The sequence below is a fragment of the Electrophorus electricus genome, chromosome 14 (genome assembly GCF_041902795.1).
Source record: "Electrophorus electricus isolate QZ-2024a chromosome 14, ASM4190279v1, whole genome shotgun sequence".
NCBI lineage: Eukaryota > Metazoa > Chordata > Actinopteri > Gymnotiformes > Gymnotidae > Electrophorus > Electrophorus electricus.
In genome coordinates this window covers 14,941,699-14,955,757 of record NC_137510.1, presented here as the reverse complement: position 1 = coordinate 14,955,757, position 14,059 = coordinate 14,941,699, and the positions used below count along the sequence as shown (strand labels likewise).

Here is a 14,059-nt window from a genome sequence, read left to right as displayed (position 1 = left end):
TGAATTGTGTGTAGTACTGATGTGTTTATCTCTTCCACCCGCCGGTGCTGTGTGTAGTGGGTGGAGGCTGGCTGGTTTGGAGGCAATTTGAGAGTGTGACCCTGGTGCCCTGTGCAGGGTCTGCCTGTGTCTGCTCATTAGCGCCACTCACTGCTACTTCCTGCCCCTGTTCTGCACCAGACTGCTGACCAAGCACTATACTGGATAAATAACGTGACTTCACGACTCAGTGAGTCACCGACACAGCTGTGAATGTGTGACAGATAAGTTTTGTATACTTAATGTTCTCTATTTTATCACTTTTTCAGCATACAGCACATTCTATATAGTGGGCTTAGTGCTGTCCATGCAAATCCCATTTGTGGGATTCCAGCCTATAAGGACGAGTGAGCATATGGCTGCTGCAGGTAAGACTGCTCCTGCCCTGATACAGGTCGCCCTTCCACACTGCTGGCCAGGTTTGCCGTTAAAGAAGGAACCAAAGATATTCATTCTCTCTCTCTCTCTCTCTCTCTCTGTCTCTCTGTCTCTCTCTCTCTCTCTCTCTCTCTCTCTCTCTCTCTCTCTCTCTCTCTCTCTCTCTCTCTCTCTCTCTCTCTCTCTCTCTCTCTCTCTCTCTCTCTCTCTCCCCCCTCCCTCTAGGTGTGTTTGCTCTGCTGCAGGCCTATGCCTTCTTACAGTATCTGAAGGACAGACTGACCAAGCAAGAGTTCCAGACGCTCTTCTTCCTGGGAGTCTCACTGGCTGCCGGGGTGGTCTTCCTCACTGTCATTTATCTGACCTACACAGGTGAGCATGTAGCAGTAGCACCACAGTAAGCCAGCCAAGCCCACTGTGGGCTTGCCTACATGCTGTTCCCCTGCTTCCAACAAACCCATCAGTACCTCACACATTTAGATACAAAAGCCTTACTCTATCCTCTCAGACAATGGCCCTTATCACTAACCTAGATACACAGGGGCCATTTGACCCTGTGTATGTACCTAGCGATGGTGGTTGGCTTGTATTCCCCAAGTTCAGCAGCATTTCATTAATCTCAACACGCCTGCAGCCAGCCTGGCAGTGGGGGTTAATTGAAAGCATGCAGTATATGTGTGAGGTGTTGGTCTGTTGGAGGGGGTCCAAGTTCTTTGGCTTCTTGGGCTCTGCTGAAGAGGTGGCTGCATCTGCCTTTGTAGTCTGAGTTTTATCTTCCTGTTGTTTTTGTTTTCAGGTTACATTGCTCCTTGGAGTGGCCGATTTTACTCACTCTGGGACACAGGGTAAGCGCTGTCTGCAGAGTTGGGTTGTTTGTACTTATACTCAGTGCATGCATGTAAGTTTGCACGGGTGTATGTCAGCTACTGTCTCTTTTCTATACGTATAAGCTCTGGCTCTCCAACTTAAGGCCTCTTTTTTGTCCTGGTCTCCGTCTCAGCATGACGGACATACTTTCTCACGTACAGCAGCTAGATCATAGTGCGAGTTGTTAAACTCTACATGACTACACAGAAGCTTGGACCCATAACACCTGGGTGTTACATTGACAGAGCAACTATGTACAGTCTCGCCAATTAGGGGTTATCATTAAAAATAGTAAAGAAAATCCGAACGCAATTACTGTATATACATAGCAGCCATAAACCTTTTTAAATGTTTGCCAGGCAACATGTTTGCCCTCTAGTGGCTCTCTATGCCATCAGTGCAGTGTACTTTGCTGGCGTGATGGTGCGCCTTATGCTGTCGTTGTTTTTGTTTTTGTTTTTTTAAATGTCCCAACCTTCATAAATGCTTGGTGTACCTTCCTTATGCAGCAGGTTCTACAGGGCTGAGGATGATCGAGGTTGTGTAGTATCTGCATCAGTTGTGCAGATCACTTGTGTAGAATCTGAACCATGCAGAGTCAGCCTTCTGCATTGCGGTCGGGGCAGCAGAGAGGCGAGGTCATGCCAGGAGCTAATGCCACACGTTCAAAGCAAGGCAGGCATGATGTGTGCTGGTGCACTTCTGCCAGGCACAACATGGGACACAAGCCTGCATGCTGGCACAGCACTGCCTACCTACACCCACAGCACAGACAGCTCTAGTTCTCCTACACACAGAGTTCAGCAGAAAACAGAAGAGTTTCCCTCAGTGACTTTGCAGGGCTTCTTAAGCCAAGTTTCTACATCTCTCCTTGAGCATGAAGTGTTTCGCACACTAAGGCGATTTGAAGTTGAAATGCTCACCTCTCTGTTAAGAAAAAGACTTTGTTCTTCAAAGGGCCCCTTGCATGTATGGTTTCTCTGCTGCAGATTGAAGCTGAAGGTTAAGGAGAGTTAGAGACATCTTGGAGGCATTTGAGCAATGCCTAGCAATGCACCTTACTCTGCCCTTACTGGTGGATTTCTATAGGAGTAATTTGTTTAAACCTATATAAGGAGGAATAGCAACCATAACTGCTGAAAATGAAACCATACAATTCCATGTTCTCTTTCTGACTGCCCCACTCCAGATATGCTAAGATCCACATCCCTATTATCGCCTCCGTGTCAGAACACCAGCCCACCACATGGGTCTCCTTCTTCTTTGACCTGCATATCCTGGTGTGCACTTTCCCTGCTGGACTCTGGTTCTGCATCAAGAACGTCAACGATGAGCGCGTCTTTGGTGAGAGCCTGATACGTCTGCGTTGGCCATAGCACGGCCACAGTACTCCAGTCCACTCGCTGTTCTGCACGGACATGTGATCTGACAGTATTATTGATGCTAAATTGCCCATGGTTTGTCTCTGGACACACATCCGATATTGCGCCAGTTTCTGGCTGGAGACTCTGGAATGTGCTTTTGTGTGTGTGTTTTACACTAATAATATTGATCTAGCCTGTTCTATTCAGACCGCCTCCTTGCAGGCCATTGCATCAGCAGACACAGGGCTCAGGGCAAAATACAGTAAAAGCAGTGTCAGACTGGCCTATTGTTTTTACTTGCAGATTATATGATGTGTCTGAAGCTGGTGTAATGCTAAAGAAGATATTTAAACTAGCATTTTTATTTGCCTTATAAGCGATTCTTTACACCAAAAAGATACATAATGCAAAATATCTATTTTCAGGATTTGATTAACACCTAGAAATGTTTTTGCCAGTGAGATGAACACAATGCATGTTGAGCATGTCTTGCTATTGGAAACCCAGGTGTTCACTGCTCTATTCTCTGCTGCCCTCTAGTGGCTCTCTATGCCATCAGCGCAGTGTACTTTGCTGGCGTGATGGTGCGCCTTATGCTGACGTTGACTCCGGTGGTGTGCATGCTGTCGGCCATCGCGTTCTCCAGTGTGTTCGAGCACTACCTGGGTGACGATACCAAGAGAGAGAACCCACCAGCCGAGGACAGCAGCGACGAGGACGACAAAAGGAACTCCGGAAACCTCTATGACAAGGTAAAAGGTCAAGGGTCATGGAACCCTGTATTGCACAGCCAGCTGTTACAAACTGTTACACAGCCAACTGTTACTAGATGTGATGTGAGGTTCGCCCGATGTAATGCTGTGTGCGTGCGCTGCAGGCAGGGAAAGTGCGCAAGCACGTGTCTGAGCAGGACAAGCCAGAAGAGGGCTTGGGGCCCAACATCAAGAGCATAGTGACCATGCTGATGCTCATGTTGCTCATGATGTTTGCTGTGCACTGCACCTGGGTGACCAGCAATGCCTACTCCAGCCCCAGTGTGGTGCTGGCCTCTTACAACCACGATGGGTAAGAGCATACGTGTACCCAGCCTCACCTCCCCACACACAGCCTACTTGCGTACACTGAAGTGTGTACACCAGATAGTGTAGTCCTGACAGACTCTTCTGTTTTTGGTGAATTTTAACCAGGTCAAGGAATATTCTGGATGATTTCCGTGAGGCATATTACTGGCTGCGGCAGAACACAGATGAGCACGCACGGGTCATGTCGTGGTGGGACTATGGCTATCAGATAGCAGGCATGGCGAACCGTACCACACTGGTGGACAACAACACCTGGAACAACAGCCACATAGCACTGGTAACATGAGCCATCAGCATTTTTTGCATTTGAAAAGTGATCCTAGAACAACAATTGAGAGACCATATAATAAAAATCAAATACTTGCAGAAATTCATAGTTATAAGTGATGACCTTGTATGTTTCAAAGTTTACGAATTGATCACTTCTGTTGAAAATGAAAATGGCCAAATCCAGTCAAATACTAATGGTACATCAAAATGCCATCAGTCATTTGGGAAAAAACTTGCACAACAATATCACCAAACCTGTTTTGTGCATGAAGCAAAGTACCGGAGAAAAAGACTCATGATTTATGAAGCACTTAAGCAATTTCCTATCTTGAAGGGTGGAGAATAATGCTTTAACATGTGCATTTCATTATCAGCTATGCCTCAGTAGTGCCATCTTGTGGACAGTAATGCTAGCTCTGACAGTCCCTTTATTTTGCAGGTGGGCAAGGCCATGTCCTCCAACGAGAGTGCTGCATATGAGATTATGAAATCCCTGGATGTAGATTATGTCCTCATCATTTTCGGGGGAGTGATTGGCTACTCAGGAGACGATATCAACAAGTTTCTGTGGATGGTGCGCATTGCAGAGGGGGAACACCCTAAAGATATCCGGGTAGGTTGCTGGTGGTGGCGTTATTACCTGTTGAATATACACCCTGAATAAATCTTCAGTTTGTCCAGGGGTTCACATGGGTTTGAATCATAACTTCCATACACCCAGGAGCACTTTAGTCACCTCACATGTTCAAATCACTGTACGTTTATCTCTAATTGGCACCACCCTCATTCACCATATGGCATAAAAAGCAACTCTGCTCAGCTTCATTGCATTGTACAGAGTGATGGCAAAGGACGTCTGTTGCCATCATTAAAAAAAAATGAATGACTTCTGCTTCTGTATCACGTTACATCATGACAGTTCATTTGTGATTTGCTTCCTGACAAAGGGGTTTTTATTCTCTTCAGGAGAGTGACTACTTTACCCCTCAGGGAGAGTTTAGAGTGGATAAGGCTGGGTCTCCTACCCTGCTGAACTGCCTCATGTACAAAATGTCTTACTACCGCTTTGGGGAGATGCAGGTGTGTTGTCTTCTTTGCCCTTTGTCATTCTGTATCAATATAACTGTACGTTTCCATCTAGCTGAGTTTCATCTTAACTGTGCCAAGTAGTCTCCTGTGCCTCAACATGGAGTGCCTCCTTTGCAGCTGGACTTCCGCACACCTCCGGGCTTCGACCGGACACGGAATGCAGAGATTGGCAACAAGGACATCCGTCTGAAGCATCTGGAGGAGGCGTTCACCTCAGAGCACTGGCTTGTACGCATCTATAGAGTGAAGAAGCAGGAGAATCGGCAGCCTCTGGAGCACAAGCTCCGCAGTGTGCTGGCTAAACAGAAGTACACCTCAAAAAAGGTGTGTATCCCTGGAAGACACCGTTTTCTCATAGTGTAGCACAACCCAGTTTTTATAATTGATAACTTTTAAGGATGCATGGAATTAATTTGTTGTATTTTCCAGTGATAGTTTTAACCTTGTGCTTGATTTGTAGACAGCCAAGAGGAAGAGGGGATACGTGAAAAACAAACTGGTCCTGAAGAAAGGCAAGAAACTGAATAAGAAGTCAGTTTAGTTATTGAATGGAAAACAAGGCAAATGAGGCAAAAAAAGACAATGACCAACGCAACAAGTAATTCACAATTCAAGGAGAACAAATCAGTCATCTGGCGTCCAACCACCTGAAATAACTTGATTTGGAGGCTTTGATCCCGTGATTGCCATGATGACCCAGAGGCTGTGTGACCTGATCGAAAGGGTTGGAGAAGAGGGCCTGGACAGAGATGTCTGTCCATTTTAATCTGATTCTGGAATTTTTTTTTTCTCTTCATTGGTGGGTTTTTGTTTGTGTTTGGTTTTTTTTTTTTTTTTTGGTCTTTATTTTTTTACTTGAATGTGCTGGTAAGCAAGTGAGCTATCCTGTCTGTCAAGATAGCAATCCAGTTTTTTGTGGTATAATTTAATCCACCACAACAGTAACATGAAACAAGATCAAGATGAGCCAACCTTGGAGCAATAGCACCAAAGACCCCATGTTTTTTGTTTGTTGTTTTTTTCCCTTTGGCAACTTTGACAACTTGTTACTTTGATGGAAAAATAAAAATAATAATAATAATAATAATAATAATAATAAAAGCTATAGAGTATGAGGGCTATGGATTGGTCTACAGTAGGGGAGGAACAGCCTCTTGTGCACTCTTGGTTTTACCTGACAAAACCCTCCTGCCTGTTTCAGTGCAGTCAGGTTATTGTCAAATGAATGTTTAAATATCTCAGCGCAGCAGGCATTGCAAAGGACTGAATTATTACTAATGTGTTTAATTATTGTGGTGATTTTAAATATATAGAATTTCCTTTTGTCATTTTTATAATTGGTTGGAAAGAAATCAAAAGATTATGCAATAATTCTAAAATTGAAATATTGAAGTACCTATTCTGTGCTCCCCATTTCGTTCTCCGTTTCTTGGGCTCCTGTCTCTCGTCCACTGCTTGGCTCCAGCAGTGGCCCGTGGAGCTGAATGCTGTAGATAGACTGTCGGCTAAAGGCCATTCCCCCCCCATTGTCTGCATTGTTGGGCTCTGTAGGAATCTGTCCCTGTCCCCCACTTATTTTGTAATGGCTGTCCCACGTTTGACTACTCCACATGCCAGGAGAGGGTGAGGTTTGTCTTAGTCGTAGGGTTTTATTAAATGCTGCGTTACCAGCCTGAATGCACTTTGGCTTACTTCTCCTTAAAGTGGTTCCACTACTGAGTAGCATGTGGCTGAGAAGTGTGTTCTTATTGACCAGGTTTCTGTTCTTCTCTCTGTTTAGGATGACACATTGCATCTCTCCCACCTCAGCTGAACTGCTCTCTTTCACTACTGGTTGACAGTAATGGTAATGGTTGGGTTTCTGCTATTGTTTCAGTTTCTTGCTCCATGTTTTTCTTGCTTTGTTTCCTTCCTTTCTCTGTACCTTGTTTCTGCTTCATCTCTTTAGTGGGAGATTATAGGAGGAAGGTTTTAATCGTTCTTTTGAGGATGATGCTGACATCCTAACAGCCATTTGCCTAACATCATATCTATTTCATACTTAATGGACTCAAAGGTATTTATTTATAAGAACAAAATGGAAATAAAGAGGACAGCATCTCATCATGAAATGCAAAAACTGTATCTGATGTTTAAGTTGGGATTTCTTCCATGAATTGTAAAAAAAAAAAAAAAAAAAAAAGTTTCAAAAGAAAGTACAAAAGGATGCTATTGTCAGAATGAGCGATGGTTTTGTGATTAAAGGAGTAAATGAAAGGTTCTGCCTTATAACGAAGGGTCATGTTTGTATTTTTTTTTTCCCACCTTGTTCACCTCCCAATTAAGCTTTGGCTTCTAAAATGACGACAGTTTTGTTAAGGAATTCATTTTTAAAAATCTTTGATGCATTTTACTTTCAAGTTCCATTCAGTCCACATGGCTCCGTGGTTGCTACTGTTGGAACCGAAAAAGGAGTGAACAGGAGTGCACAGACAGTTTAAGCACTGAAGAAGGCAAAGTGCAAATTCATGGACTGAATTACAAATTTGACATTTAAATGGAACCGTGTACTTGCTGTACCTACCAAGCTTCTTCCAATCTTTTCACAAAATTTTTAATCAGTATACAAATTTAGATTTTTCTTCCATAAATGATTGCTGCAGGCTAAGTAACCAAGTGTCCTTTAGTGGGCAGCATTACATTGATCCTTAAGTAATCTGGAGCTAGACACTTAATTTGCTTTCACTACATTTATGATCAGTTTTACAATTCTAAGGTTAGTGTTTGCTCCCTGCCTCAGTGTCTTTTAAATAATTTCTAAATGAGTGAGTTTTTAATTTTTTTTTTTCTTAAACTCATTTTTACTTGAATAAACTAAGCTATTATCATTTGCAAACACTAAACAAACTGACATTTATCAACTATTGTATAACATTTCTTAAGGTTAATTCAGAAGTCCTGCATGAGATTTTACATACTTGTAGAAACCACAAACGTGTTTATTGTTGTAAATAAAAAAAACTAAATGGAGTAAACTGCTAATCCAGAACAGTCCAACATTCACATTTCAAATTGATATGTTCTATTTTCAGGTGATTAGTGTTAAATGTCCCTATATTTATCAGGTAGCTTGGATGTGGCTAAAAAAAATATAGAAGCATATTTAAGGTTTCTACACTTTCAAGGTTTCACAACACATTCACCACAGAACAATTAGCTTCTTGTTTTCATACAGTGATGTTACTGTGTTGCATAGTTTCTTGATTGGTAGACAGAGTGTTTGGTCTAAGCTCTATGGATACATCATGACACTATACATACCTTCTTACCCAAGCATGGACCATGCAATAGCCTTCTGAACCCTGCTCCTTGACTACTCTTCATACAGTAGGGTTTCTCAATCCAGTCCTTAAGACCCACAAACTAGCTCCCAAAAAGCCTGAACAACCCTCTAGGAACACTGAATACCTGATACATGTACAAAGAGCTGTGTGGACAGTCTGGTAGGTCCAAAGTAAAAAAACAAAAAAATAAAAATAGTTTGTGGCCTACCCTTCTGCTGTCCTCACCTTGAAAACTTGCTAAAGTGCTTCTTCAATCACATGAGGTCCTCTCATACCTTCCTAAACTCTCAAAATGATTGTTGGTTAATTCCCTGGTTCAGTTTACAATCTGTGACGAGAACATGAGCAGTTGTAAGATTCTGTCCTTAACATAGACACTTGGGTTCAGTCTCTAAGATTTCATAGATTTTGTTAATAAATCTAATGTCAGCAGCAGAAAGTTGGGTAAACCCAAAAAAATGTCACCTGTGGTCTATGTTGACATTTTGGAAAATCTAAGCAAAAGTAGAGGAGTGTCTTATCAGTTTACCAAATAATACACCACAATGAAATGTGTAGCTGCCAAGTAAACAAACATGAAAATCATTTTTTTTAATTTCTATATTAATATTTCTGAGCTTTTGCCTAACTAAGGAATCAAATATTACTCTTTATTAAGTCTCTTTCAAGGAATGGCAGAATTTTATGTGCAGTTACTTTAAGAGCTAAGATTATCTGGTTGTATAATAATAATAATAATAATAATAAAAACAACTTAAGCATACACTTTCAGAAGCACAAGTGGCAGACATTAGTGCAGTGCTCCATGTCTTCAAATGAGTCCACATTCTCATTCCTCTGTCTTGTTGTGTAGACCAGTGGCATTATGCCTCACTTTGGTGCAAATGCTCCATTTCAATGTTTCTGCTTAAAGTGGCTGATTAGGAGTGGTTCCTTCCAAAGCCTCTCAGTGTAGTGATTACTTTTACAGAACATTTATTTGATTGAAAGTCCCCGGTGCTACAATCCTTAAGGGAAAAAAAAAACCCTGATCTGTCAGGAAACAGAAGTGGACAACAAAACTTCAGTTCATATAACAAACTGGAATGCAAAGTGGTTTCCCAATGTAATATCTGGCTTCCACCTCTGAATCCTGCAAATACCCAGATAGGAAGAGGTTTATCCTTGAGAGTGCCTGCCCCAGGATGGCAGGTCTTCGGGTAGCTGCTGGGCTGGGTTATTTCACTCTAGTTGTTTTTTGTTGTTTTTTCTTTTGGCACCTTTTGTTCTGGTGGATGTCTGGGAAATGGTTAGCCTCTGTCCTGCTCCTTTGCAGTCTGGCTCCACTTGTTTTATTGGCTACCGAGTATGCTTGCTGTGTGGCCCTGGCCAGCTGTGTCCCGAGCCCTGTGGTGGACAGCTATCTTACAGTTCCCTTTCCTCAACAGTTAGTCTTCCAAAGAGGGTTGTGGTACACCCAGCCTTCCCCCTGCACACACACACACACAGAGTTATGAATTATTAATATTCTATAAAGCTAATTTATTCTGTGCACTTAAACAAAAGATAAGATTGGAATTTACTAAGCACAGTTTGCCAGCAGGGGAAATCCTGGAGTCTGTTCTGATGTGAGAGGTGTACTGTCCAAATAATAGCTGAGCAAATGTTCTTTTGATGGACGGACATATTATACAGCTCCTTTAATTGCTGGTTCCCTCACCTCGTGGCCATTATTTCTCTGGAAACAAAATAGGAGCTCGTTTTCCAGACATTGATTAAGCTTTGGCTTGGTCTAAATTGAAGTGCCAACAATGAATCACTACTGGCTTTTAGTCTAGACTTAATCTGGGTCTTGGAATTTGGCCCTAAGTAGGTAAAAGAAATCTTGACGGAACTGCTACCATTTTACCTTAATCTATTAATTACCTTTTGGTATCAGCCTGCATTCAGGAGGGAGGATGTTATGAAAGTGTTTTCGATTGGCACCATGATGTCTCTACCTCTTTGATAAAATGCTTGGGCTTCCAGGGGGACCTGCTGGCAGCCCTTTGCTTCTCTTCGCTGCGCTGTCTGTCTTCGAGCTCATGCTTGTGCTCTGTGGCACCATCGATGTCTCCCTCCTTCAGAGCCTGCGTCACGTGCTGCCACAGCCGCCTGTCAGCCACCACGGTGGGACACATTGAGGTCACTCGCACACAGTGAGAGGAAGAGAGTCTCCCATTGATGCATTTTTTTTTTTTAGCTAGATTCAAAATAATGCATTATCTGTAAAAAGAAATTGCCCTCATTCATAAAAGAACACAACAAGAATGCTCACTAATTATTAGTCAGAGATGGCACATATAATGCTTTTAATCTGCATATAAAGTGTCAAAATCTGATACCACATTACTGAAGAACAGCTGTGTGCATTATAAGCTCTTCAGTGCTGCTTGTGTCTCTGTGCTGGGATGGACCATATGGGGGCAAAGGAAACCAGACTTCTCTGAACCACTATCATACAGTACAAACCACTGGTATCATCTTTTGATTGCATTAGGCTGCCATGCTAATGCTAGCCTGATTGTGTTATAGTCCTCTGATGGGCCCTGTTTGCCTGGCCACGGGGCCGTCTCTCTCTACAAAGACAGAAGTTAGTGTTATTAAGCATGTGTTTTGACAGACGGTGTGAGAGCCACTGGAGCTGGAGAGGAGAAAGGAGTTCATAGCTAAAAATGCTCCTACATGCTCGTGCACGCTCGTACATGCTCTGCTGAAGCACCGTGGTCCCCAGTTAGCTCCTATCCCTCCCCCTCTCCTGCTTTCCTTCTTTTAGGACTGGCAATAGAGCGAATTTATCAATAGATTGAATGTTTTTATAAATGTTATTGTTGTAAGAAAATATACTACAAGCTTTAGATTCTTAAAATGATAATATATGATGCAAGTTTCAATCAGATATGTTGAATGTTACATTTCAGGTTAAAATAATTGCAGCATCAAATTAATTCCACATGGCCCAGGCATAGCTTCATCCTTTTATTATGCGCCTCTGTCCAGCACACATCGCTCTCAAAAGAAAATAAAAGCATACTATGTCTATATTCAGTAAAAATGCAAATGGTTGGCTAGGTTGAAATTTACAGAGTTAATATCTGCACTCATTTAAACAATTGTATTGTAGTTTGTTGAACTTTTTTGTTTAAATTTTTACATTTTTTATTTTAGATTTGTAACAGTTCATTTCATTCATGTTTTATTAACTGAATTTAATTATTTAATGTTTGTTAATTTATCATTTTCTGTTATTATTATTATTATTATTATTATTACTTGTAGTGGTGATCTCAAACAAATCAGCAACTGCTTACCTCGATTCATACTGGCCCTGTTTTTCCAGTGGGCGAATCCTCTTCATAATGACAGGCAGTTTAGATGTGTCAATTACTTTGGTTTCTCCACTGCTGTAGGTAAACTCCAGGGTGCCGTTCCACTCCCCCTGGGCCTTACACACTATGGTGCTGGTGGAGTTGTGCTTCACCTCGGCTGTCACTCTGTCAGAGGTAACAGTGTGAAATTCTAATGTATGCAGGCAAGAAACATACAGAAAGTTTTTAGTACACCGCAACTGACATGTTCACCATGCACTGCTGTTCACCGTTACCTTTGTGTAATATTTTTTCTGTAGGATACTGTCACCTACTTACCCAGTACTCATGATTGAAGCCTGTTTAGATTTAACTAATGAAGTTTCATTACCCTCTGTGTCATGCCAACATGCTCACCTGTGCACTTTTCCTCCATAGAATGGTTTGGTATGGAAGGTGACTATGGCTGAGTATCCACTCTTGGCACAGCAGATGGAGACCTTTCCCCCCAACTCCACCCAAGGCACGGTGAGGATGGAGCGGGCATAGGCGCAGGGCAGCGTGAACACATACTGCTCGTCATGCTCCAACAGGTGCAACACCCCTAGACACGTGCACACAACACGTTCACTCTTCTTCATTTCAACAAGCTGTTTCATCTTATAAGTCTTGCATACACATCTGCTTGTGGGAAGGTTACTTCTGCTTCTTCCCCATGCATTTCACAAAAAAGCTTTCAAATTTGATCCTTAAATCAGTTATGCTACACTATTTCTAGCCATTACAATAGGTTTCATAATTAATATTGCTGTGTTTTTATCTCTTCTGTTTTGTCCAGTTATTTTCTAGGTGGAGGGTTTTGATGCAGAATTGCTTACTACAAGTACAGTAATGTGTCTCTGAGACTAGGTCTGTATGGCTGAAGCTCTTTGTGAAGTGCAGTAATGAGGTCCATGTGCAGAGTGCTGGCAGCAGACTCCAGGAGGCCTGTAGGCAGCTGTGTCCATCCACATTGGCCTGGGCCTCATGCCCGTTTACTGAATGGACAGCTGTCCTCTGGCAGAACCTGCTGTGGGGCATTGGGCCAAGTTTCACAGCAGTGCATCTGTTTCCCCAGGAAGGGAGCATGGGAGTGGGCTAGAGCACAGCTCCCTCCCCCTGTGCCTCTGTTCTGGAGGACTCAGGGGGTTCCAGGGACTCCAGCGGCCACCAGCCTGCTACATAGACCTTCAAGCACAACCGTACAACCATCAATGCTAAGGTCAGCACTTCTCTATGTGAAGTGGAGAATTCAAGAGAATTATCAAAGGCTGTGCTATGTGTGTGTGTGTGTGTGTGTGTGTGTGTGTGTGCAAGCACATTAGAGTTATAAAACTGCCCTTGTTTCGGGACATGAAAGTGTAAGGACCTAAATTAATCACTGATCCACTCCTTTGAGAGGTTTGTTACACACAATGCATGGTATTTGTCGCGACATTAAGATATTCAATGTGGTCATCCATGCTGAGAACCAGAGGGAAGCCACAGCTGGCTATTCTACGCCTCACATCAGCTCACTACACTGCATTGCTGAGGAGTAACACTAACACCACGCTCACTAGGGTAAAATTTATCCAAACATCAAACTCCAGGAAACCATGCCAAAACTATCAGTGCCAGTGGCACCATTGCAATGCAAATGCCTTGAAGAACTACAGCAAGTGGGACTACTGGGTCTGTAAGCTTTCATCCCATTAGATAACAGCCATCGTTAAACAGCATGTAAAAGGAACAAAGGCAGGATGATGCACATTACTACTTCTCTGCTACTGCTCTGTGCTGTGTTATGGGCACACTGGACAGAACCATTATGAAGTGTTTAGAAATCCCTATCAGTTCCCTCTCCTTTTCATTAGCCTATCATGAGGTATTTCAGGAAGGTTAGTGTGATCCACCTATGAGTAATTAATGCCACCCTAATTACAGTGAAGCATGCCAACGCAGCTTCCTCTGCATCATCCACTTCACCGAGCACCTGCAAGCCTGCTAGCGTAAGAAACATGACAGAAGAGAGGCCTTAGTGCTGCAGCACTGTGTTTGTGTGTGTGTACGCAGATGTGCAGCCTGGGCAGCAGCTACTCCGATCCCTGAGGAGAGGCCCATCCATTCAGGGTCAGCTGATCTGAAAACAGAATGTTCTTTAGGCACATGACTAAAATGTTCAGAGGAAGCAGTGCTTCAGAGAGCACACAACTCAAGGGCCAAGCTGTGGACTTCTTAAAGGACCACATTTAGAACAGCTATGGTGCTGCAGAGATATAATGGTACTTAACCACTTGTGC

At 42.8% G+C, this 14,059-nt stretch overlaps 2 protein-coding genes across 13 annotated transcripts in view; one reads left to right on the top strand and one right to left on the bottom strand.

The window, feature by feature from the left end:
- Positions 1-7,284, top strand: part of stt3b (STT3 oligosaccharyltransferase complex catalytic subunit B) — a 31,249-nt gene extending 23,965 nt beyond the window's left edge. Inside the window, exons 6-17 of one of the 4 annotated variants that reach the window (XR_014116996.1) lie at positions 309-407; positions 643-789; positions 1,214-1,262; positions 2,474-2,628; positions 3,189-3,400; positions 3,526-3,713; positions 3,836-4,007; positions 4,440-4,613; positions 4,967-5,080; positions 5,171-5,413; positions 5,550-5,888; positions 6,870-7,284. Coding sequence is in view for 3 of the 4 variants with exons in the window: in XM_081696635.1 (XP_081552761.1) it covers positions 309-407; positions 643-789; positions 1,214-1,262; positions 2,474-2,628; positions 3,189-3,400; positions 3,526-3,713; positions 3,836-4,007; positions 4,440-4,613; positions 4,967-5,080; positions 5,171-5,413; positions 5,550-5,630 (1,634 nt within the window). In the remaining variant the exon portion in view is untranslated. Of the gene's footprint in view, positions 1-308; positions 408-642; positions 790-1,213; positions 1,263-2,473; positions 2,629-3,188; positions 3,401-3,525; positions 3,714-3,835; positions 4,008-4,439; positions 4,614-4,966; positions 5,081-5,170; positions 5,414-5,549 lie in introns of all 4 variants that reach the window. The other 3 variants (XM_081696636.1, XM_081696635.1, XM_027019259.3) reach the window with 3 other exon arrangements.
- Positions 7,285-7,905: 621 nt separating this feature from the next.
- The window catches only part of osbpl10b (oxysterol binding protein-like 10b), a 32,532-nt gene continuing 26,378 nt past the window's right edge, over positions 7,906-14,059 (bottom strand). For 6 of the 9 annotated variants that reach the window (XM_081696640.1, XM_035530479.2, XM_035530480.2 and 3 more), the window contains 4 exons: positions 12,156-12,342; positions 11,742-11,924; positions 10,392-10,545; positions 7,906-9,880 (listed from right to left, as the gene is read on the bottom strand). In XM_081696640.1, coding sequence (XP_081552766.1) covers positions 9,833-9,880; positions 10,392-10,545; positions 11,742-11,924; positions 12,156-12,342 — 572 coding nt within the window. In that variant the 3' untranslated portion in view covers positions 7,906-9,832. Of the gene's footprint in view, positions 9,881-10,317; positions 10,657-11,741; positions 11,950-12,155; positions 12,343-14,059 lie in introns of those variants that run through there. The other 3 variants (XM_081696639.1, XM_081696641.1, XM_035530482.2) reach the window with 3 other exon arrangements.